Source organism: Apteryx mantelli, chromosome 4, assembly GCF_036417845.1.
Source record: "Apteryx mantelli isolate bAptMan1 chromosome 4, bAptMan1.hap1, whole genome shotgun sequence".
NCBI lineage: Eukaryota > Metazoa > Chordata > Aves > Apterygiformes > Apterygidae > Apteryx > Apteryx mantelli.
Window position 1 is genome coordinate 49,678,705 of NC_089981.1, and position 26,563 is coordinate 49,705,267.

General features: G+C 40.1%; 1 protein-coding gene across 1 annotated transcript in view; it reads left to right on the plus strand.

The window, feature by feature from the left end:
- DPF3 (double PHD fingers 3) overlaps positions 1-26,563 on the plus strand; it is a 172,867-nt gene that overhangs the window by 108,107 nt on the left and 38,197 nt on the right. The window contains exons 6-10 of the mRNA XM_067295673.1: positions 2,831-2,926; positions 3,968-4,006; positions 7,651-7,729; positions 8,053-8,094; positions 20,089-20,226. Coding sequence (XP_067151774.1) covers positions 2,831-2,926; positions 3,968-4,006; positions 7,651-7,729; positions 8,053-8,094; positions 20,089-20,226 — 394 coding nt within the window. The remainder of the gene's footprint in view (positions 1-2,830; positions 2,927-3,967; positions 4,007-7,650; positions 7,730-8,052; positions 8,095-20,088; positions 20,227-26,563) is intronic.

The following is a 26,563-nucleotide window of genomic DNA, read 5'->3' on the forward strand; positions in this document are numbered from 1 at the left end:
AGAGGAAGCATCCCATGTTCACAGGGTGGGGAAAAGCTCTGTGTGAGACCCTCTTTGTGTTTCCTTCTTCATTAGTGGATCGGTTTATACCTGCTTCCAAGGTCACAAGAAGTCATGGAGCAGCATCTTTATGAGATCGACAAGTGCCTTTGGATGTTGCTGTGCAATCTGAGCTCCCAGATTATTCCAGCAACAGCCCAGGGAAAGAGACTTCAGGGACAGTGGAATTGACAGAAGTCTTGGCACTTCTGCGTTACAGAGAAGGGAAGGGGTCTAACAATGCTCAGAGAGTTTTCAGCTGAACTGCCTGAGCTGTGACCTGTCATAGATGCTAGTTTCATCAGAACAGACACAAAAGGCACGTCTTGCTGTTGTTTCTTATGCAAGCACAGCTTAGCTGGATTCAGTCTATACAACAGTGATTGCTGAAGCCTTTACTAGTGGCCGGCTTTCAACATACACTTTGGTACCTGACAGCTAGAGGATACCAGATCAAAATCTTGTTCAGTGCCTTTTGTCCTTATGATGAATAAGAGAATGCAAATCTCTCTTTTGTTCTTTTGCATGCTCTTCTACCTCATAACTTGAAAGGGCCCAGATTCAATGGTGGCGAGAGTGAGCAGGTGGAATAGACATAGTTTTAATTCCTGCCTCAGTGCCAGCCACATACCACCATCTAAACTCACAGTATGTGCCAGGAGAAGAGGACTTGGTGCTTAGCTGCACTGAAGTACATCGAGCTGGGAAATTGTTTTAGAAGACAGAATTGGAATATAAAAGAGATTTTGCCAAAAAGGGTAAGGGCTGACCCTGTTGAATAGATATACTCATCAGGATCTGCTATGCAGTTGTTTTTTAATGGAGCTGAAGATTTGACTCTGCAGTAAATCCATATTGAAACTGTGCCTCCATCATTTGCTGGAAGAAGGCTTTTGACCACGCGTCAGAAAAGCTCTGCCACTTCTCTCAAGAATTAAAGCCATTACCCTGGCAGTGTCACCAGATTCACACTTGGTTACTTCTCCTTTTCTTAAATTGATGCTACAATTTAAACTAGAGAAGGTGGTCTGTAGTATTTCTTTTAAATGATCTTGTGTGCTATTATTGATAAAAACTAGTACCTTCCTCCCACCTAAGATGTGGTTGTGGCCTTCTCTATTTTGGAGATACATGAAGATGTGAAGCACTGTGAAGATGAAAACTCTTATCAGGAAGGTTGCATATTTTCTTTCATAGCATCCTCATGTACAACACTTTCCAGGTGCTCCTGCTTTCTAAGAGGAAGCCTGACCAAACTATGTCGTTGCATATATTTTGAAGAAGCATTTTGTGTATGCAGAAATAGAACTTGCTTAACTTTTACATCCTCTAGTATTTAAAATGATGTGAAATTAGATTTTTTTCTGACCCCATTGATAGCCTCCTGAGATTTAAAAATAAAAGGTGCAAAAACCAGACAGAGACGTGGTCCTTTACCATGTTCTATAAATTATTTGCACTTTTTAAAGGGACACTGTCCAATGTTTTTCTTAAAGCTTTAGCTGATAAAATGAGAATAAACTTGTAGGGTTGGTCTTCCAAATTCAGGCTTTTTTTTAGTAAAATTCCTGTTTTATTGATTTCCACATATCCAGAATTCAGTGCTTGAGGTAGCTAGAGACAAAGCCACTGTGATTTGCTCCTTTTCTCCCTCCACTGGATCTCTTAACAGCTGTTAGCTAGAAATTACATAGAAAGGTCAAATACTGAAAAACATTTAAAACCTCCCTATCCGTTTTAAGACCCTGATTTGAATCCGCATCATGGCTGAATGTTGTTGTCATTTAAATGGCTGGTGACATGGCAAAAATGTTAGTGACTCCAGACTAGACGCTTAGGAAATGGTGCTCACCTCATGAATGGTAGGAGTGGCTGGGGCCCTGTTCTGTATTTCCAACAGAGGTGCCAAAGATTGAGGGGAGCTCAACAGGACTTCTTTCCACATTAGTGTTGTGATGGTTTGTCTTGCCTTTGTCCATACTGTATCTGATTTATGCATGTTTTCAGGGCTGCTAGCCTTGATTTCATTCTCTGGAGGTTACATTTGTAAGATCAAAATGAAAAAGTTGAAATTCCCTGTGAGATGTGAGATGATGAATTATTATTATTTTCATTTTTATTCCTATTAAATAATTAATTGAAGGAACTATTATTGTTCCTATTAACTTCAGAGAGACCTGTACTTCCTCAGCATTCTCATGCACTAAGACCCCTTCTTCCAGATTGCAGAGATGTGTATATGGTGTAAGCCCCAAAAGATGTTACTGTCTAGATTCACTAAAAATGCTAGAATATATGGAGGAATTGTCACTATTTTTTGCTAAACAGAGAAAATTCTGAGCTGCCAACTGAAAAAATACTGATTTCTGTCTTCTAAAAGTGCATTCTCAATATTAGAGGAAAATGAAACAATTTAAGGTGCAGGAAACCAAATCCAAGATCATGCAGACAGCTTCCCAAACAGACCCTGCATTTATACAGACTAATACCTGTGCTGTCCTGGTATATCAGTGCTCAGTGATGCCACTAAGGTATTTCTTAGGAAGTTTTTTTCTTAGTTGTCTGATATTAGTGGTATTTCTTAATAAGAACTCCCTGGAGAACTGAGGGTGGAAGGGAAAGCAAATTTTGCTTTAGAGGAAAGAAAAAGGGGTTCTGGGATCTGATTTGGCATTATATCATTAATCAACTGTAATTTAATAACCTGCAATCTCTGTGGTAAAGAGCAGCAGTTGGTTGTATGTGTCATCTTCTTTTCTTCTAAATATTCCTGTTTATTGTTCAACCACAGAGAGTTTTAGAAAATGATGAAAATGCAGATGAAGCGAATGAGGAAGAGGATTTGGAAGAAGATATCCCGAAACGGAAGAACAGGCCTAGAGGACGGGTAGGTGAATAGTGTACTGGAATGGAAAGGAAGGAAGCAAATGTCTGCTTTCTAGTATATATTTTTCACATGTATTGCACATGCAAAGTGTATATCTGTGGATATATGATGGTGATAACCCTTTGGGTAATTTTAAGGGTACAGTTAAAGACTTTTTGTATATTTTCAGTTTATTTTTGCTAATTACCAAGAAAAAAGACTATTGTTAGAGTGAAAAGATGGGATAAATTTATTATAGTGATGTATTTATAATTTTAATGTAAACTGTAGTAGTTATTATGACATCCTGCTATTGCAATACTCTTACTTTGAAACAACATTTACTAGTTACAAAAAAGAAACAGTAAATTCAGGCACAAGAGCCAAAATAAAAATTATTAATAAAGGTAACTTGAACTGTCTTAATATGTTTTGCGGCTTTCCCCAAGGTAGCACGTTGTGGCTGAAACTTTGGCTCTCTTGAAACCCATAAAAAATTTCCCGTCTGATTAAAATGGGCAAGATTTTATCCTAAAGGGAGTCCCTGTCCCTTCTCTTACCTAGGATATCTTCTCACAATTTCAGCAGGGAGCCAGCTAAATAATGAGGCCAACATTTTAAACTTGGAATCGACATTTTCAATTGTGGCCCCTTAAGCTAGGCATCTAAATAGAAGTGAACACAATTCTCAGAAGTTTTGAGCATTTTCATCTCTCTTTGGCTCCAGTGGGTGCTGCAGGGGCACAGGAGCTCTAGAAGTGCCTTTTGATGTTTGTAGGAGTCAAGCAAGAAGGGCCACATTCTAGGCCAAATGAGCAGGATATAATAGCTTTTGAATAAGAGAGGCATGAAACCACACTGAATACTTGCAATGTACTTATGCATCAGACCTTCTCTTTTGGTTTCTTCTGTTGTGTTGTTTCAGTTTTCTGCTCCTGTTTATTTTGGAGCTTAAGTCCTTTAATATAAGATCAAAGCACTTAATAACTGGATAAGTATATATTTCACCTTCCTTATTCTCAAAATCACCTGAACCAGTTTCTTTCTTTCTTTCTTTCTTAGCCAAAGACCCCCACCTGGAAAAAAATTTTCCAGAAAAATGTAAGTTTCAGAAAGTTTGTATGAACCAGTAACCAAAACTAGGAGTTAGAATTGATACATGCACGCAAGCTTGACTGTAGCTATCAACTAATATTCCAGCTTAACAACTCTTTTCTAATAAGTTGCTATCACATAAATTGGGCATGCTGGTCAGGGTAAGTGAAAGAGTGAATAGCAAAAAGGAATATACTACTCAGAAGAAGAGAATTAGCTGTATCATATATTCCAGGGCAATACAAACAAAGTCTTGAACTTATTGTTACTTGCAAAATTGTACTCTCCTATTCAGGAAACTACTTTAGAGTAACTCTATTGCTTTTTCTCTGCTATGGTAAGGAAAGGAGTTGGAGGGTGCTAGGGGTCCCATTCGTTTAGAAGTACAAATTTACATGATGTTTTCTGCCCTAGACTGACCGCCTATTAAGTGCAGGAACAGCAGAATCTCTTGCCTTTTTCTTGCAACTAACTCCTGCTCTACTAGTGCCCTGACTCCATACAGTGCCAAAAAGAGAAGTTTGAAGAGTGCCAAATACTTTGAGCAATTTTCCTTTTTATTTGATGGCATCAATAACCATAGTGAAATGTGGTATAAATTAGAATTTCAATATCAGGCCAGATTCCTTAGCTGTTGAAAACTGGTAAGCCTGAAACTGGTAAGTCTGAGTTGCGTCTGATCACAAGTATTTTGCCACTCTTCAAGCAACCTTTGTCTAATATGAGTCTGACCCAGTGTGGGGATCAGGACCCAGGATTTGAAATTAGGGTATGTGAAACCTTGTTTCTGGGAAGGAATTGGTCAAGATATTTTTAGAGAATAGTCGAGGGGAAGAACATGCACAGGAAACTAGATCCTGCAGAGTGTGGCCTTTGGGGATTTGGAGAACGAATGAGAAGGATTGACAGCATCGATGCAGGATTAGTGCAGCAGAATTACTGCTCTGGACATTCCAAATTTCACATGCCCCTTTCTTTTCCTACAGCATGCTTTTATTTTTAATCCTGGACTTCTCCATCTGCCCCTCTGGCTACTGTCTCTCTGGCTGCTTCAGTACTGCTTCAAGGCTGTAGTGCCATGGCTTCCAGGTCTCATACATCAAGTCCATTAGTCTTTGCTGCATCACATCAGGACAATGAAGGCAGTCATGGATGACTGAATTCAACAGACTGGAGTGCTGACAGCAAGCAAGCAGCACTCAATTTAGTGCCTTTGGGGCAGCTGCTAAGTTTGCTACCCCCTCAGGGCAAGCCCAGAAATCATGGGAGCATTAGGAAGGACACTGAAGGCCAAAGAGCTAGGTTTAAAAAAGGAGCTTTTTAGTATCTTTGCTGGACAGGGAAAAATTGGTAGGAACTAGGAGAGCTCTTTGCTAGGAGATACGAGAGGAATGCAGCTGCACCTGTACAGACTGTGTACTCGTCAGCTGAATACCCCATGGGATATTTTCAAAGGCACTAAAGACATTTAGGAACCCAAGTCCCATTGAAAGTCACTGACTTGAAAAATCTCCTCCTCTGTGTTCAGTGCATGAAAAAGTGTATTTGATGTGTGGTCATGACATGAATACAGTACCCTTGCATTTCTGTAGAGAACGGTTTGAAGGGAAACAGCTGGCTGTAAGACTAGCGAAACTCCGAGCAACAGATCTTAAATTATCATCCTATTCTGAAAGGTGTCTATGTAAAAATAGTACCTTCTTGCTCAACAGATCTGTTCTCAGCATGTAAACAGAGTCAGACCTCCTGATTAGTGACAAAAATAAGATTTTACAGCTTTTTCACAGCTCCAAAGAGTCAGTGCAGCCTGATAGAATAGGGAAATTGGATCCTAGTCCTGGTATTGGCAGAAATATTTATTAAGGGCCAATCATTTGCCTCTGTGAAGAGTCTCTGATGAGCTAAGAGCTGTACAGGAGCAGCCAGGGACCTAAATTTGGCTTGCAGAACATTTTGCAGTAATGAAGGAAGAAAGGAACTAGCCCAGGATTGATCTCGAAGCCCAGAGTGGGTTTACAGAGCTGGCAGTCATCTTTCTGGCTATATTGCAGACTAGTAAACTGATTTTATGTGATACAGTCAGTAATGTGGCTTCCACCAAACAATTGTTGCTGGGTCCTTTTCCAGCGTGAAACTGCTTTTCAGTTCACCCTTACAAATCTCACTTTGGATGTGTGTGCTGATCTGCACCAAGCTCTTTGCAGAGCTATCCTTGCCATACCTAATAGTATTTACTCCATCCAGACAGTAACAGATCCATGTCTTTCCTTTGGGACTGTGATAAGAGTTAGACCTGAGCAATCCTGGGGAAATAATATGTGAAGTTTTAATAAATCCCTATTTTGATAGGCTCAGTGGTAGGCCAGTGTAAAACTGTTTCTTCTTCCTTCACTTTAGATGTATGATGGAATGCAGCTCAAATAGTGCTAGTGCAGTGCCAAATCCATAGAAGGGAGGCAGAGCTTATATGACCCTTTTGTATCTGGAGCACTAATATTCTCAGAACTTCTGCATCTTTTCTGGCTTTACTTGCTGAAGCTCTGTCCTTTTCTTATTTTCATATGTAAAAGCTCAAAGGACATGAGTCAGGCAGCCTTGCTTAGGGAGAGAGGCATCAACAATTTATTAACAAAAACAGCAGAAACAGTTTGGTTGCTTTTGCCTGGGAACAGAGTAGCTTGCAGAATTATTAAAGGGCTACCTAGCCATTCATCTCCAGATCACTTGCTGAAATGAAGATCTAGTCTAAAATTATTGTCATCTACAGACTGTACGTTAACTAAAGTGAAATAATTGAAGGCCTGTGCTCAGTTCCCAGTTCCACATCACAGTCTCTACTGTTAGACTGGTATTAACTGTCCCCTTGTTGCCATCTCAGCTGAGAAGGGTCAGAACCAAGGGGCTTTGATGCTGAATTCCACTCTTACCCCTGGAGCTCGGGACAGAGCAGAGTGCGCTATGGACAAGCAGAGGTTTTTAGTTCCAAAACTGTCAAGTTGGTATGTTTTAGGAACATAGAATTATAAAGGGACCTTTCCGGGTAATTCCAGTTCTCCACTATTGCAGGTAGCCATGTTACCTAATCTTTTTCACTAACTCACCAAAGCTCCACTTTATAATTAACCATGTTATCTTTGTCCCTACTAGAAGGTCATTTCAAAACCTTGCTTTTTAGCTAGAAAACAAAACAAAACAAAACCCCCAATTAAAAAAACAACCCTCCCTTTAGAAATTTTAAAGCAAATAATTTTAATTCTCTTCTATTTGGGGCCTGTTTTCTGAATGATTTAAGGGCTGTTTTTATCCTCTGCCATCTGTTCATCTGTCCATTCATTCATATTCAGTAATAAAAGTATTTGAACATCAGAAATGAATGTGTGATGATACTTCTACTGAATGTGTGCTGACAGTCACCTACTGCTATGGACGAACAGTTTGGTTTATCTGTGGAGGGGATCTCTGCCACATTGCAGGGTCCATTAACATAGTGCATATCTTAGGAGATGATGGGTCAAGCCCCCTCCTGGCATACCTGTGTGGAAACTGAGGATTTGTTTAGTCTATATTGCACATTTTTCATAGAAGGGTGAGGGGCACCAAGAGACCTGAGGGGCAGTGGTATAATGTTAACATTCTTCTTGTCCTTGCAGGCTCGGGGATCTGGAGGTGGCAGGAGACGGAATGATGCTGCCTCCCAGGATGATCATGACAAACCCTATGTTTGCGACAGTAAGTAGCACCCAGACAACTGACTCTGCTTCAAGCCTGGTACTACCAGCTTGGTGCACTCAGGGCTTCATCTTTTCCTTTCCAGCAAAGTGTTCTGCTGCTCCCTGACTTGCATGTTTGCCACCTGCTGCTGCTGCTGCTCTTGGTGTTTTTTCATGAAGGAAATAAAATTAAGTCCTCAGCAAGACTCCACTTCCCTTTGCACTATAATAAATCATCTCTTATATTTCTTTCTCTCTCTCCTTCTCTTTTTCTGGCTTCTCTGCCTTTTATCTTCCTTTGCCCCATGTAAGATTCACCCTCTATTTCTTTCTCTGTTTCAGATAGTTACAAACAAAAGCATAACTCAAAAATCTCCGATAAAGGTACTTCACCCTTGTTGTATCTCTTCATATATTTGGTGATTCTCTCTCCTTCAATCCTTTTAAAATCTCACTGGGCTAAATTTTGAAGATCTTATTCTTATCCCTCACTCAGCAAAGGACCCTTATGGCATCATCAGGAGTTGAGCCCTCCTAAGAAGCAAACACAACTGGAATGCATGGTTTTGACACTTAAAGTGGCCATGCTGTTTGTCATCTTGCAGTGGCACTGCTTGTGAAGTAGTGTATTGCCCAAACAGAAATAGGATACCAGGGTCCAAGTATACGGAGGGAGCCCAGGAGTTGGTACAGAATGTGTTCTTCTACAATCTAGTCCTTGGCACTTTTCTTCTTCTTTTGATATTCTTTTTCACTTCATTACTTTGTTTCTGTGAAGGGCACTTATCTTACCCATGTGCTTTGGAGGTCTCCCACCTTACCCTTAACCTCCCACCTTAACACCACCTAAGGTGGTGTGTATGTGCAATAGTAAGTTGTGCTACTGAGTACCTTCTATCTTACAAGACAGCAAGGTAACAAAAGTTAGTAGAAGTAGGAGAATAGTAGGAGGTCTTCACTTCCATGGTCCAAAAATGTTTGGTGGTTCTGAGGACAATTAGAACTCCCCATTCTTCACTGTCTACCCTTCTTGCAATATTTCTGACCTTAAAAGACCAACCATTACTATATCGATCTATGAATATTTCCTGCTTATTTTTAAAAATATGAAGAAGTATGGATCATGCATGGTAAATGAAAGCTATATTCCATGTGGTCAAATCATATTCTTTTATGGTGAGACCTTCTAAATCCAAAGATACTTGTCAGAGGTGTAGCCATTTTGAACATAATAAGTCTTTATTGTCTGATCTTGCTCTGCTTTTAAATCTTATAGAAACCTCACAACATGCATAGTAGTGACGTGCACATAGTAGATAAAGTAGCTAAGATATTGAAGGAGGCAGCAGAAATCTGAGCTGAGAAATCTGAGCAAGATTCTGGCACATTGTTGTACTCACAGAATTTTGCCTTTGCTTACATTTTGAAGCATACATTTCCTGTTTGGTTTTGGGAAAAAAAAATCCTGGCTGATATCTTTCATTTTTAAGAAACATATAGTCAGAGAATCAAAAGAAATTTTGGAATCTAGTGACTCCTCCTTTTCCAGTGTAGATGGGTGAGAGAAGGGTTATGCGGTAGCAGAACTCTTTTACCTTACTGTGGACAAGAAGGAGAGAGCTGTCCCAATTGTAGTGCCATCAACCTGAAATAGCTTCCTGCCCTTGTTAACTTTCTTTAGAAGTATTAAATACAACTCATTGTTAATAACCAGCTTGTTAAGTTGAGGTGTCTTTCCTGCTTGGGTGATCAGTAGTCCATTAAAGGTTTTCTTGAAACTATTTTTTCTTTGAAATTATTTGCTCGATATTTTTTATAGGTAAATGTCAGTCTAATTATGGTAGGTTAGAAATATGTTTTGCAGTATTCAGTGTGCAGGTGTTTTGAGCAGACAGCTTACTTTTGGGTGGAAGCATGCAGGTCAAAAATATTGAATGTTTCCTGTTTGGGAGAACATTATTCCTAGAATCACATTAGTAGTATGAATAATTACCTTAATGGGTTGACACTTTACTTTTTCTGTATGTTCTTTAGTTTACTTCCAGGTTGCTTTTTCTACATGTGTTCTGATATTTGTGTTTGGAAAATGGCTACAGAGAGGACACAAATTAAACAAATTAATTTTGTTATTTAACTGTATAGTCACAAAAAGTGATTTTTTTGAAGAACTACTCCACCCTTTTTTCATAGTTGTGCATTCATATGTATAGGAAACAAGAATATCAGTAATCAGTAGCTTTCATCTGTATGTGAAACACCTAGTCCCTGTGTCAGTAAGGTGATGAAAGAGCAGCACCAAGCCTCCATTCCTTCACCACCACCTTCTTCCTTGCTGACACTGCCCCTTGTGTTGGAAGATGGCAAAGTTATTCCTGAAAAGGCCTGTCTTTGTTGAACAGACAATCAGCTATAAACCAATAATAAACCCGGTCCCAAACTGACTGGAAATATGGAATGTCTGTGCTGAAGAAGGTTTTGAAAGCTCAAAGTTTTTATTACCCTGTGTTGTTAAGAAAAGGTGAGGTCTGTGTTTATTTTCTTGTTTTGTGGAGTGAAGTATTCTGAAATATTGCAGTTGATTTTATTGAGCATGTAGTGTATCAGAAGTTTAGAATGAAATATTTGGCTAAGTTGTCATTCAAAGCATGAACAAAATTGCCAACATAATCATGAAATGTTTTGATTTCATCAAATAAGCAAGTGGAAAACTGGTTGGTCATATTTTCAAGGAGTTCCATTGAACAGTGTTGTGCCTTGAGCTCCCTTGGGAAAAAAGCTTGATAATGAAAGTGGCAGAAAAGCATGGTGTGAGATGGGTATAGGCAAGAAATGGTACCACAGCAGAATGGATCAGCTGCTGTATCAGAGCAGACGCAAATGTAATTTGAATACCTGGCTAGGAGATAGAGCAGATGACTGAAAGGTGGGTGAAAAGTAGTTCTGAGGAGCAAAGCCTGTGATGTCAAGCAAGAAAAGTTCAAGATACTCCATTTCAGCTGTTCCAGATAAACTGGTTGTATGATTTTAGAGGAGGGGCAGAGTGAATGAATGTATGAATACCTACATATGTAACAAGAATTGATGTCATGTGGTTGTAAAATGATCAGCTGGGGAATCAGCAGTCAGGGTGGTCCTACCACAGAAGTCTTCTTAGAAACTGTTTTATTATTTTTGGATTGTTTACTATATATTGTTTGCTATCTTTGTAAAACACAAATTTTTTCTGAAGTTTTATCCAGTAACTTGTATTCTGGTGTAAAAATTGCAACCAGCTGTAGCACCTGAACTTCATGACTCTGGATGTGTATGTCTTCCTTCAGCCAGAATTGTTTGTTTGTGCCAAATCTCTACAAGTTATTAGCTTTCTTGCTGTCCATCCTCATTTGTCTGTTTTCATTCTTCTCTTATTCCCATTGTAACTTACCCACATACATACTTACTTCCATCTTTGTTTTCTGTCCCTCCATCTATGGAAGATTTCCCTTACTCATCTCTAAAAGGAGTTGTTTCCTTCTCTCTTTTCCTTTTACCAATATGTCCTTGTCTCCTTTTAGTCTTATTCCTGAATAAATTGCAATTTTAGCATAACAACTTACTTCCGTATCGTATCCTTTATTCATAGTCCTTCTGAGGCTGAGGTATGCATTCAAATCCGTTCTTTGTGCAAAATGAAAATTGACTGAAACCTTCTTATGATCTATGCAGGACCAGGGACTAATGTAACCTTGCATATACCCAGAGACACTGATTCTGCAGTCTTTTGTAGAAGCTGGTTCTGTTGTCAAAAACTCTTCAATTTTAGGTTTCTCCAAATATTTAACCTGAATTTTCTCTGCTGCAGTCTAAGATCAGCACTTCTTGCTCTCTTCTTAGTGGATAACAATGTCTCTTTTCCATGTCTGAAAACAGTTATTGTAGCTTCTTTTGGCTGTGTTTTCTTCAGATCTGTTTCTAAGCTTGTTTCTTTTCTCTGAAAAATCTCCAAAGGGTCTCATTTAAACATCAGTGGCCAAAACTAAACAGAACATGCTGTTCTGACACTAGAACCAGTTGAGAAGAAAGAAAAATGGTTGATATATCTGCATGTGACTTCTTTTTACCTATAGAACTTGGATTTTTGCAACTTGCTATGATATATGTCTGTAAGAGGTACAGAGATGGCTGGCCTGTTAGGTCATTTTGCAACCTCTTTTTCAATGCAAGACGCTCCTCCCCAGTGCTGTTTCTTCTGTTTCAATGGCAAAGTAGTTTTCACCCCTGTCCACCATGTGAGTTCATATTTAATGTACCATTTGCTGTAACTTCTTGTTTCTTCCCTCTTCAACCTGTTTCTACTCAGGCTGATTATCTGTCATCTTTAGTTTCCTCACTGTACTGCTTTGTCCTGTTTGTACCATGTTTTCTTTATCTTTGCTAGATGTCATATTAATATTTACTAATAATGTTACTGTTTGAAAGAATTCTTTGATTAATCAAGCTCATGTGATATATTTATAATATTTTTCCAATATTTTCTCCAACGATTAGTTCTCTGCATGTTTGATTTTTTTCACTCTCTAGTCCACCCTCCAAATCAATAATAAAAATAGAGGCAAGCATTAGGCCCAAAATGGACTCTTTCAGGTGCTTGAAGATGCAGAAAGGTGCCTTGTGAAGTTTTCAAAAGATTAGGCTCCTAATTCTCACAGATTACAACTGGAGGTAGGCTCCTAAACTGTTTTCCATGAATATCCCACTAAGTGCCTATCTACTTGTATTGTGCCTGCAGATCATACAAGACTTGGTCCCTAGGGCCCTACTTTGAACTTGATTTTGAACTAATAATAATTACTCAGAACTTGTTTTTTGTTTTAAAAAATGTTTGACCCTACATTCAAATCATTACAGCTTGAAACATGCTCCTGATGTTTCTGTGAATTCATCATCCAGCAGAGTATTGAAATTTCATAATTTCAAGGTTCATTTTTTCTTCTCCATTGCCTTTCTCCACTAAACGTATCATAGGTTCTGTCAATAAAAGCTGGGAATCTTCAGGTAGTTTAAAGGATTTAAGATGAACAGATTCCACTGAATTTCAGTGGGAACTGAGGATCTATCTCTTTTAGGTTCCTTTGAAAATCCCAGTTAAATATTATGGTGATCTAGCATAACTTGCATAATGTGATTCCTTGTGCCCTGTTCTTTAGGAAATATTTTCCTGTATATGTTTCCAAAGTGACTGCTTTAATAATTACCTTAGTAACGTTTCCTGTCTTCTTTCTCTGCCCCTTCAAGTTGACCTGATCCTGCAATAGTCATTTTAACAAACATCTCATTGATTCTTTGGGAGGTTTGCTGGAGTACAAAAGGTCTGCAAGATAAATCATGATGTAGGTTGCTTTTAACCCATTCTCTTAGACTTAATCTGATGCCTTAATTCTCACAGATATTAGGAATGAGTCCACTACTACTACTGTTTCTTCTTAGAACAGACCTTTGGTTAAATATCACTGTGAAAATCTGATTTGAAAATGCTTTGATTATAGCAATATGTTTTTACACGCTTCTTATAAATCTCTACCATGACTTCAGCTTCCTTTTAAACTATTAGCAGTATAAGCCCTAAATCATCTCCTGGTATTATCCTTTCTAGTGAATCCCTAAGTAGTTAATAAGCAGTAAGACCTAGAATAAGGTGATTGTGCAGATGAACCCAACAAACAACTCTCCCACCATATCTGCTATACTGGGTATTGATTGCTGCACTCTTGGTAGAGAAGCCACGATTAAAGAGGCAAGAACACTCAACATTATTTTATATTGATTAGCATAGGTCTGGAGTGGGGCACATGGTGAGAGGTGGAACAGAATTGGCTCTGATAGTTGACCATGTCCTGCTCATACAGGGTACCGGTTTCCTCCTTTGCTCCTGCCAGCAATTCATTTATTAAAATGTGGACATACATATTGTTACTGACCTGTGCGTGTTTTGAGAGTTCAACGTTCTTGTGATCTTAATAAAGCAGGTGGATTCTGGGACTTGTTCCTTTGGGGACAGTGAAACAAAGACTATTTACTGTCTACAGAAAATCCTGTAAGAAATAGGTTACCAAATAGCTGCTCTGATAAAAGAGGTGTATAATATGACAGTACTGATCAACAGGGGGCAAACGTAATGCCTTTCCCATCAATGGATGTCAAAATACAATGTGTTAAAATCTGAGATGTCTAGAAGTGCCAGAGACTAGGCATGACTGTTGTAATAGTGGTGATTATGTTACCAAACCAATGCAAAACAAGGAATGTTTTTTTTGGAGTGGAGTGAATGGTGCAACAGGAAGATAACTTTGAGGAATGACTGCCTGCCAGTAGTTAACTTAAGCTTTAGCATTTGACACAGTCCAGCTGAGAAGAAAGAACAGGAGGCAAAGGAGAAAAGAGAAGACAATGAGGGGGCAAGATTCAGTGAAAAAAAAATGCATATACTCTCCCAATTTCCTGTTTCCACTAAAAGCATGAATTGTTTCCTTCTGTCTCATACTGGTGACAGATTGTGCAAAATGTATGTGGAGAGCTGGCTGGAACATAGCTCACAGCCTGCCAAAGACCAAATGTGTAACAATTTCAAAATGACAGCAGCACAGCCATTAAATATTTGATGAGGAAGTTTTTTAAGTCATAGATTTCAGGCCTCCTTTTAAAGCAGGGGAAGTATTTTATATTAATTTTACTCATAGAGAAACGTAAACAGAGAGAGGGAAATTTGCTTATCCAAAGAGTTGCAGGTGGTTACAGGCCAGGACTTAGAACAGAACTTTCTTTTATGAAGCACCCTGTGCATGTGATTAAACTGTCTGCAAATTAGTTTTTTTCCCCATAACATGGTTGCATAACTTCTTCGTTTCAATCTTCAAATTGGAAGGAATTTAAGGTTCATCACAGGAGAGTGTCCGGTGGCCTGATAGAATCTTCCCCTCCTCCCCATTTGTGGTGTCTGATCTGCACTGCTTTATTACTGCTTACTTACCCAGCCTGTTCCTAAGATGGCATTCACATCAGGTTAGAGCAAAATATACCCTTTAAATGCAGGAGGAATTGGAGTGGGTCACATCCTATAAACTCCTGCTGTTTTCATTGGGCTCGGCTACCTAATTAAAGATCAGGTCAACTTCCCAGTGTTGAGAATCAGGATGAAATCTACCACATGCAAGGATGATGAGCCTATTCAGCAAGGAAAATTAAAGGTACAAAAAGGCAAAGCTACTGAAAGAAAGGCAAAGCCACCCAGCAAAGTTTATGGAAGGCATACTCTCACTTATGTGCAAGCTGCATAGTGTTAGAACATAATCACCAGCATACATTTCAAACTGGGTGAACCAGTTCTCCTTACGCTTTTGTCAGCTTACAGAATGAGAAAGATGTGGTGTGAGCACCGGTTTGGATATTGAGAACTCATGAATTCTAATCCTGGTAATGACAAAGAATTACTGTGTGGGCAAGTCACTTAGCCCCTCTGTGGTTCTCTTTCTTCAGCAGTGAAATGAGGGTAACATTTTCCACTTAGGAATGTGGGGGAAGATTAATTAATGTTTGAAAAGCCAGTCTTGCAGCAGGAAGAGTTATATAAGAGCTAAGTGTTTATTAATGAGCACCCTTTTATAGAAACTACTTCTTACCACAGTGATATGGTAGATTAAGAAAATGTGCTCTCTTTGGAAAATAAGAGATTAGGGTGAATTTGGGAAGATTCCAATCTGTTGGAGAAACCCTGAAGTTCTGACTTAGTTTTTATTCTAGCAAACTCTCTCTGAAGCCAATGGTTCTTTTGCCCAATTAAAATTATGATACCTTTCTGTCCCTACAAAAGTCTATCTTGCATGGGGAATAGGAAATCTCAGTGGTTTCATCTCATGGCATTGCTTAGGACCAGATATGAGAACCAGAATTTGAGAGGGGGAAAAGTCTAGACTCCAAGAAAATCTAGACTCCAAGAAAAAAGCTGCTATAAGCAGCAGATCTTTCATCTACAAACCCTACAAAGGATCCATTGCAATGTGTAAATGAAACTCTTTTGCCTTGACTCTGGCTAAAAAGTCCTCTGACTTCATTTTTAGCCAGGAGTGGCTCAGCCTGCTGCCACCCTTGAAGGCCCTCTGGCCATTTGAAAGAGTTTTGCCAGCAGGAAGGGCCCAGCTGCAGAATTACTGCTGCCTCAGCTTATATCAACACTTGCTAGTTTTTTCCTGTTGATCTTGTATGTTTTGCTGGAGGAGGTAAGGTCTGCAAACCCACCTGATTTCCTATGCCACCATAAACTCTGCAGCTAAAATCTCTGCAGGATCCTGTAGGGAGTGGAGGAAAGGTCACAGCCTTGGGACTTACTGCAGGGATTGCAGGTTTCCTTTTGTGCATTGACGGAGAAAGCTGGATGAGACCTATATTCAAACACGCTATGCTTTTAAAATGTAACAACTACAGAGCTAGAATTGTGGATATGATTTCAGGTAGTGCTGAAGGTAATAGAGTCAGGTAGATTTTTTAGGAATATTTTTGTTTTGAAATTAAAAAAAAACTTAAATAGGTAACTGGGACTGGGTTTTAGAGTTCATCTGTCTGACTTGGCACCTAAGTCAGCAATAATGCAGAATCAAGCTGTATAAGAGGAAGATAGAATTGCTTAGCTGCTAAGCTCCAAGTGTCTCCTCCCATGTCAGTACAGCACTGATTATCAGATCATGCTTTGAAAATAATTTAAGCAGAAGTCAGTAATTCATAGCAGAAGCATGTATTTTTAACTTTTATCTTCAAACACACATGAATAAGGGGAATAGAGTAGGAGACTTAATATGATACTCAAATAATCTGCTAGGAATGTAAATCTATCTGTTCTAAGAAATTCTCTAACAGTTGCATAATTAGAAGGAGTTATCCTTTTGAAATCATTTAAACAGTGAGCATTTTCTAGTTTTCCCTGGATTGACAATTACTTTTTAGTTACATTTTTTTTGATGTTCAAAAGTAGAGGCTGTCATGCAGAACTGTGAATACCTTGTTTCTTGACTTTCTATCAACCTGTTTCCCTGCTTGTTCTTTGCTTTGTAGAACCACAAAGGAGAATATGAGTAGTAGTTGTTTCCCTCTCCAAAATGCAGTAGAAGAGTACCTGGCTGGTACCAGATGAAGGGAGACCAAACTGATGTTTTTTAGAGGGCATGCATCTAAGAACAGTCTAGTTGTTCAAAATATCTGGCAATGTAGTTACATTTATGTTTGAAACAAGGGCAGACATTTCAAAGAATGGATGTGCATATGTACCTGAGCATTTTAATCCTTCCCAACTTTTCTCCCTCCCTCCTGCTGAAATAATTTTTAAATCAAGGGAATTTCAAAACTTTTAAAAACCCAGTGATAAAACACTGGAAAAACATTAAAAAAAATCTGTTATTTTACAATAATTATATGATCATCATCTTTTTATTGATAAAACCCTTTAATAAACCTACTGTTTATTGTGCCAGAAGTTTAACATTTGGAGGAAATGCTTCAAATTACTATCCTATAGTGCCTGTGAAATCCTAACAATGAAAGAAGAAGTGCTTCAATCCACACCAAAACAGGACTTTGCTCCAGTTTCCTAAAGTTTGATGATTTGTGCTTAGATTTCATTTTCCCATCACCACCTGAACTTCTGTTACTGAGGTTAAACACCACTAATATAGCCTGTTCAATGAATGTGTCTGGGGATAGCTTTGCTTTTTCTTTTTTTTTAAATAAATGAAAAACATTCCCAGCAACCAGGATACATTTTTGTAAATCTACTGGCACAAGTCAAAAAGGACATATTTAAAAAACCCTAAAACTTAGTCTTTGAGACTAAGAGAGCCTTTTCTGCTCTCTGTTGATGCTGTTTAGTATCTCTGATCAACTCCTCTCACTATATTTGAACTATTCTTAGATGAAATGGCCAAAAAAGGAAAAAAAAAAGAAAAAAGAGAAGACCTTTTCAAAGATGACTGATTTCTGGTTATCTCTGAGGCAGTCTAAGAAAGATAGATGCCTGCAAAATTTTCAGAGGAAGGAGACCTTTATTTTGAATCTTAAGGAACAAAATGAGACTCCACTTTAATTGTGGAGAGACTACTGTCTTTCTGTAATACCGTCAAATAATTGCACTTACGGTTATTACTGTGGTCACAGCTGTAGTGATTTTTGGTTGTTGTCAATCTGGGCTGAACTGAACCTAGTGACATAGAGACACTGTATCAGTCCTCCTATGCTAGCCAAACTTGTGGAAACTTTTCAGTTAATATTTTATTTTTTTCTCCAACACTATTGATCTAATGAGTTTTGTATGGGTCTGCTAATCCTTTGATCTCCATGAGAATGATTATCACTGAAATTATGAGACTTTAACCCGTGTTCATGGGGTTCCTCTTCAAGGTACTGAAACTTGACTTCTCTTCAGTTTAAAATTATTTCCAGTCGTCTGCTATTAAAGCCCAAAACTTTCTGGTGTCTTAAATAGTAGACAGTCATCACACTTGGCTGCCTTGATGGCACTCTCAGCAGAGAGCCACTTCTGCTATGTAATGAAGGCTGAGTTTTCTTCTTGCTTTCCAGTTTATGCTTGAAGAGTGCTTTCTGGCTAGCAGAATAAAAGTTTTCACTGGGGTATAAGTGCATATGCTCAGGTGTGTTTGTTTGCAAAACATTACTTTTCAACTTTTATTCTGTATTTGATATATTTCTCTTATTTTCATGTAGGCAAGGTAAGTATCATACTCGTGTCTTCTGATCCCCATGAAGAAAACCGGGATAAAAGTATCTTATATTCCAGATCACTTACCTTATTCATATCATGAGGTTGTTTTACACATTTCTAATAAGGCAACGTATTTTCTTTGAGGGAGTTTACAAACCAGTTGGAAGAAATGGAGAATAAACCGTATTGTTACCCTAGGCTTTGATTTACAATTTCCTATCCTCTGTTCCAGAATGTGGACCATCAATTGGCTTTTTGTGAGTAGTAGTAGAAAAGATTAATAATAAAAGCTTTTCTTAGATGTATATGAATAATTGGAGTGGGTCCTTTTTTTTTGATTTTTTGTCCATAGAGCTTAATGACATTCCCAGACTCAGGTGTCAGGGGAATGGGAAGTAAATATGTATATGCACTGCAGCATACATTTCAGGTATCACAACTAAGTGAAGTTTTAAGGCTGGGTAGTGACTGCCCCTTGGAGATTTTTTCAAGGGGTCTAAAAACACAATAGAGAGCTAGTGGTTGCTGGGTCCCATTCTTTCTTCTGACACCACTTCCTTTGCCTTCCCGAGCAAGCTATGTGGGACTGAGTACTGGGCAAGACATTTATTCCTGTGTGAGATCCTTGAGGCTCATGCAGCTAATACAGTGACTGAAAGTGTGTCCGGGAGTAACAATTTGCAGGGAGGACACTAAGCTTCTCTATCTTTCTTTCCCAATCTTTTAAAATGGCAATAGTGATATTGGGCAGAAGAAAGAGATATCTAAAAGAAAATGGACATTCAGAGACTGCTTTGAAGATGAAGAGATAACTTTTAGAGACAATCATTTTTAGAGACAATAACATAAATTATAATCTTATAGAAGCTGAATTTATATGTAGTGAATCTTATGATAAAGTTTGACCTACTGATGAGCTTCCTGTGAAAATACAGACCTTTCGTGAGCCAGAATTGTTCAATCCTATTCTTAATGTCTCTTGGCTTAATCCTAAAATAAACAGAAGTTCAGAAGGAGGATTCTCTGTCACACATGGTGTTATTTATTGGGATGCTGAATGTGAAGTTTACCTGGGAAGAGAATAGAAGTATCACTGCTAAATGTTCTTCTAGCAAGAAGCTCTTTGTCTTGCCTGGGTCTGTGAATAAACCTATTTAATTACCCTTTTAAAGAAAACCTTTTTTTGAGTTTTTTTTAAATAATACTTTTTCCTTTTCTCAGAGACCAATAATCAAGAAAATAATGTCCTTTCTTCTCAGTTCAGTTCCCATTGCTGTGCATTGTGCAGCCCCAACATCCCAACTGGCATTTCATTTGATTTTATGGGCAATCTTGTTAGTAATCCTAGCAGAGAGGATCAGGACTATTGGAGACTGAATATGCACTTGTCAAGGCCTGTTGGAAGGAGTGGTGGCAGCATGGTGGGAAGAGAGCTTGTTTGGGGACATCAGGCTGCAGGCTGCCATTCTGTCACTTTTTACTAGCATCCGTCGGTAGAGTTTCAAATAAGATTGTCGGGTGCGTGGTATTGCTGTTGAGGGGGAAGGGGTGTTGTTTTAAAGGATGTTGTCGTTGTTGCAGATTGTACTGATGTTTCCACTCTCTCTTCCCCTCCCTCCTATTTCCTCTCCTCCCAGTCTGTGGCAAGCGTTACAAGAACAGGCCTGGACTGAGCTACCATTACGCTCACACTCACCTTGCCAGCGAAGAGGGGGATGAAGCCCGAGAGCAGGAGACCCGCTCCTCCCCTGTCCACAGAAATGAAAACCACAAACGTGAGTAGTTTTTTCCCTTTTGCCTTTGAGATCCTTTTCAGGGATGTTGCCTCCACCTGCGTCTGCCAGGTGGAGGTTGGCATGATTGCCCGGCTCCTTTGTGAGCTCCTGGAATCTGGACGCTTGGAGCTAATCAGCTGCAGCTCACGCTGGCGCTGGCTCAGCAAGTCAGGAATTCGTTTCAAACCCAGCATTATCTCTGCAGCAAGTCACTTTTCCATTACTGCTCCTGTGGGGAGGAGGTGGCAAGGAGAGAGGGGAAAAGAAGAGATGTCCAACCTGCTCATCATCAAGCAGCCTCCCAGTGGTTGTTAGCAGGGATGTCAAGGAAAAACACATTCTGCTTCAGGAGCTTCTCTTTGTTTTTGTCTTTGAATAAGAGACCTTTATTCATGTCTCAGTTTTTAGGTATGAAATTCACAACACCTGTCCCCCTTATCCCTGCATCTCCTCTGCAAAAGGAGTATCCTCACTTGTACCAAAAGCTACTTTTTAATTATAGTTTGGGAAAATCTATGGATTGAAAAGCATTAGCACCGATCTGGAAGGAGGAGTACTGGAACACTGGAAGAGAGGAGAAAAGTTACAAACCTGGATTCCCCACACCAGTGCAAGGCTGGAAGAAAATTTTGTGGCCCAAAGGGCTCAGTTTGACTGTCCCTCCTCTTCTTTTCAGGCACAGAACTGGGAGTCAAGGAGACTGTGTTTTATTACTGATTTTTTGTAAGTCTTGGCAAGACTCTCAGTGCCTGTTTCTCAGTTTTCCAGTGTGCAATACTGTGTGATAATTGCTTTCACCTTGGGATTTGTGTAGATACCTTTGTTCATGTACAAAAAGTCCTTTCAGATCACCCTGTGGAATATGTCATTTTATTTCAAAGTAATGAACAATGTGTACAAAGGAATAAAATGCTTACGGGAAAAAATACACAGGCAAACACTTTATACTACATTAAGAATGGGAAGAAGTATGGAGGTAGGAAAACATTTTCTTTCTAAGCAGGATAATTGATAATTGTCCCCAGGGAGAGAGGGAGGGGCTTTCCTTCCTCCAAAGCATCTGCTACTAGCCACTGTCTGAGCTTGAAGGGCCATTTTGTCTGATTCCATTTGGCAGTCCTTGTGTTTCTGTCACTTTTATGCTCTACCTTTTAGTTATTCACGTGTTTAGTAGTTTCACAGCAGAAGTAATTTTGACTTCTCCAGCTGTTGATAAACTTGAGCTGTCAGTGCAGTAAGAACGACTGCTTGGGCAGGTGGGAGAATGTCAGTATTCAACCAGTACCTTTTGTTTACTTAGAATTTATATTATCTCTGGATTTTTTTTTCTGTGCATGCAGTAGTTAGTAATACTTGTGTATCTGAGAGGCATATTGCAAGTCTGTATTGAATTAATATTGATAATGGCCTTGCACAGATGGCCAAACAAAGAAGGGTAGTGTCCCATACCCTTCAGCTTGTCACAGAGGCTGAGGACAGTCTCAGCCCTTATGTTTCTATGCTTAGAGACTGATAGAAGTTAGCAAGAAGAGGAGCTAGAAAAGCTGAGGAAAGGTTAGGTTTTTGCTTTTAAGCATCAAGCCTTGGCCCCTGCAAAGAGAGGTGCGTTCTGCACTACGGGAAAGCACAGAGTGGGAGCTACTTGGGCTTGTGTTCCCCCAGAGTCCCTGTGATCTGCCAGATCACTATGGGATCCAGATTCTTGAGCAGAAAGAATCTGCTTAACAACTAGCCAGGAGCCAGTGAGGTACGGGCAGCAGCTATGCGAATGTGAAGATCCCCTCTGGGGAGGGTCCCAGATGCTGGAAGGTAGCTCTTCCGAATGGCTTAGCTGTTGCAGTGGCTGTTTGTTCCTTTTTGCCTGTTTGTTTGTTTACAGCCTTTAGCTCAGATCTTGCATCTTTGCTCTTTCACTTGGTAATATTTAATTTATGCTGCCATTCATCTTCTGTGTGAATGCTAATTGTCCACATTGCTAATGTGCAGTCATTAAATGGTCCCTTTGTACAGGGGTATGGTGGGGAGCCAGGGCATCAGATCCTTCCTTTCCCCTAAGAACTGCTAGGCATGTGTTATGAATTAGATTTGACAGGTCTGCAGTGTTGCAGGGCTTGGGCTTCAAAAATCCTCTCTGCATGGGCTTGGGAGGGAGGGAAAAAGGGAGGGAGGAATGGGGATGTTAATCCAAACAGCTAATCCACAACCTGCTGAACAGGAGGACCAGAGATATGGTATATAGCAGGGTCTGGTTATTTGCTTAGCAGTGTGTCAGAGATATGAGCAGCCTGATTTAGAAAAGGCAAGGCAAATCCAAATGAGCCATTTGGAATTTGTCATGCTGTGGGAGGTGAGCACTGGGTCAACAAAGTTCAGGCAGGCTGCTGCAGTATGAACTTCCTTCCTTTGTGCCTGCATCTCCTCTGCCATCACTGCTCCTAGCAGTACTTGCAGCAACAGCGGCCTTGCTGATGCAGGAGGAAGCTTTCTGGAGCAGGGCTTCTACAAGATTCAGCTATTGATCCCCTGGCTGGTGCCAACTCAAGAGCTGATGGTCTCTTCTTTTTCTCCCTCCTGCCCCACCACTTTTATCCTTACTCTTTTTCTCGCACACAGACCAATTTGGATAGTTCAGTAAATTATCCATGGACTGGAAAAGAGACTTATATAGGAAGAACTTATCTGAAACTAAGAGCCGCTGCATAGGTGTGTATCAAAGAACGTGGACTGACCCAGCCACAAAATCCCACTTCCTTGGCACATCTTGCTGTCCCTGAGTGTTGTAGAAGGTTTTGTTTATTTACATCTGTCTCTCCTTCTGTCCTTCTTCCTCACCTATAGTTTACTCTTTCCCATATGGAAGACAGTTCAACAGTCTTCTCTGTCCTTTGCCTTTCCTGTGCCATCTTAGTCTGTGCTCTGTTAGAGCTTTAGTTGCTTTGTTTGTATGTCTTACCTAGCCCTTTGGTACAGCAAAATAGCCCTTCCTCAGGACCCAGTCTTGCCTCTGCCTACACACACATTTATTTTTGACCTACTCTCTGATTTTTTACATGTGTGCATATGAAATTGTGAAAAGGAAGTTATAGAAAACCATTAAAAAAGTGAGTTTCCTCCTTCCCAAATCCACCAGTGAAAAGAAATGGTCCCACACCATTCTCAGCCTTTTTTTATGCTGCCTTTTCCTCCACATGTTGGCACTGATAGTGTGAGATTTGTGAGCCGAGGGTGCATCCAAGACTGCCACAAAACACCTGCTGTTCTATTCCATCTCAATCTATGGGTACAGGCCAGCTCTGGGAGCAGCTGGTGCTTACAATTTTTGAGACACTTCTCATATAGGAATTACATTAGACTTCTATCTATTGAAATGTATGTGTGAATGAATGGACTAGTATAAATGTGCTTACTTAATTCCAAGGAGAGTAGGATTGTCTGTCTGTATGGAGAAAAAAACGTCCTCTGCTTTAAAAAGGAGCTAATCTTTCACATAGGTGAAGAGTTTTCCGTGGCAGTTTGCTTTGTAAAGCACTGGTTAAAGGCAGCTGTGGGGTAAACAGCAACTGAACAGGTCTCATGCCCACAAGCACTTTGGCCCATGACAATCCTGCAACAAAGCATGTTATGCTGGCTGTTGCTGGCCTAGCTGTTTTGTACAAGTTGGTCCACATGTGCCATACACTTAGTTAATGAGGATGCAGTTCACTGCACTCCTGTCACTCCTGTCACTCTGCTAGCTTGCACATTTGACCTGTAAAACCACTGTTTGTATTATTTCATGGCATCAGCCAGTTGTGCCTGGTTGCATGCCAGATTTTATGATGTGGATAAATCTCTACTGGAGAGACCAGCCAAAGTTGTTTGTGTACTCTAAGCATAATTGGATACCCAGTCTCCAGAGATAAAAAATTAATGTACTAACCTCAGTGTGCCTCCAAGCTGTCCTCCAGCTCCCCCACACAGTTGTCTTTGAGACATTTTTATTTTGATCCAGGCAGGGGGCTGGCCATGAATAAATGACGAGAGTCAGCCCCTCAGTTGGAGATGAGCTGTTTGTTCCTCTCCACAAGCAGCATCATTTTGAAAAGCTACATCAGGCCTGCTTTTTCCCTGCCTCAGTGCTGATCCTCACTGGGGACATGATAGGAGCTACATCTGAATGCAAGGATGCACCAATGCTCGTCTTGTGACAAGAAACCCTGCAGCAGGTGCCTTTTCAGTGAAAATATGTACCTTACCCTGATTTGATGTCTCATTAGTTTACTCTATTTGTTTTTTTTTTCTTTTCCAGAGCTAATTTACATAAAAAAAAGTTAGACTACTAAAAGAAACAATAGGGATTGCAGAGATCGAAATTGTATAATGGTTTCCACTCAAACCCTGTTTTCAGTTGTAAATAACTCAAACTTTTGTGCTTGTTTGTTGGAAGGCTGAGGAAAAAAAATAGATCAGTTGTTTAGAGTTTGGAAACAGTGAAGAACCCCAAACTTTTCCCTCTATGTACAGGGACACATGGGGGCTTTGAGTTGTTTTTTGGAGGGTTGCTTTTTTTTGTGGTACTGCCTGACCAGGACCTGAATGTTGTCAATGTGCAACTCTCCTTGAGAAGAAGCACCTATGAGTAGTTTGTGGGAAAGTATTTCCACTTTGACTAAGTAATTAGTTTTTGAAAAACGTGTGTTGCTTCAGTAGCATGTCAGCTCTTGAGATGTGAATGATATCATTTATGCATTTATAATTGTTTTCCTGTCTTGCTATCTGCCCGCTTTTTTCTCCCCAATGGAGAATTTGAACCAAGTAAACTCCAAAAGGTTTGACTGAATTTGAAATTAGGTGCTACGCCTTCTCACATTCCTCCAGTGAGCAATTTCCACATCCAAAATCTACAACATATTGCAGGGACCCATTTGAAGACACTGACCAATCTTACATGAATACTGAGGGATGCTGTCTGGACTGGGCTGTATACTGGGCAGCATAATCACGAGTTCCCTGAGCTGATGGGAATGATGCATTTCAATGGCCAGGGGCCAAATTTCAGGAGAGGTACCCCTCAAAATCAGGAGATTTATAATTTAATACATCAGGCTTTTTTGTCTGCTTTCCCATTTTTCATCTCCTACTGTTTATTCTCACGAGGTACTGGACAGTTACAGCATGGTCCATTCCCAAGGATTTACCGTGAGCACTGAGATTTTGGCCCCTGTTGTAGGTGTTCATGCAGAAGACTGCGAGATCAGCATACTGACATTTGTATAAAGCGTTGCCTTGTGGTGCGGGAGTGCTGACTCCCCAAATCTACAAAATCTGATTAGTTGATGCTGAATTTTCCTCACTGTACCTTCTGTTTCCCACCTCCCAGGTTATTCATTAGTTATTCAGCACAAGGGCCACATCAATTCCTGTAAAACATATGATCAAATGTTCTTTCTTCCCCCACATTGAGAGGCTTCCTCTGCCTCCTGGGGAAGTACCTGCCTCTCGTAGCACTCATTTTTTGGAGCATTCATTGGCTGTAACTCTTCACGAGCAGGGATGCAGGAAAGACGGCCTGTCAGAGTTGCTAAAAACTGTGCAAAGGCAATCGCTGCTTCTATCGCCACAGCACCAATTAACTCAAAGAGGAGATGAATCCTGTTACGAGGGAGAACTGGCAATAGTTACAGTGTATGGTTTGCACCACCTCCCCCAGCAGCATCGCCTGCTTCTCTGGCTCACAGTAAAGGCCATACTCAAGCTCTGCAGTGGAGTGCAGCATCAAGATCCTGCGCTAGCAGAGGCCTGTGGAGCTGTGCAGTCTGATTAGCTCGGCTCTGGGAACAGAATAGCAGTGGTTTCCCAGCGCTACACCCAAATTCACACACACTCGAAGCAGAGCTTATTAGGTTGAGTACTGTGCAACATCAACACGGTTGTACCACTACCAACCCAAGCCACATTTACAGCCTGCTGGAAGGTGTCTATATCAAGTGCCCCAATACTTCCAGTTTTGGGTTTAACCAACATGCTTATCTCTGGTGTTAATGATAGTGTAAACATACCCAGTGAAACTGGCCTTTTCCTCTAATTCAGTTTGATTTACATTTTTCCCTGGAGAACTGCAGTGAAAAAAACCCTGCATGTAATTCATTGGTGAGGACAGCACAGAAATGACTGTGCACATCTATGCCTGGCTGTGTACACATGAGAGGGCAAGAGCTTCAAATGTACCTGAGCTTTACTTGGCCTGTTCTTCACCACACCAGGGATTATACTTCTTTTTTTTCTTTTATTGTGCCGCTCCAGAGCAGGGTCTTACCCTGAGCATTGAGCGCAGAGCAACCTCTGCAGCCCATCTTTC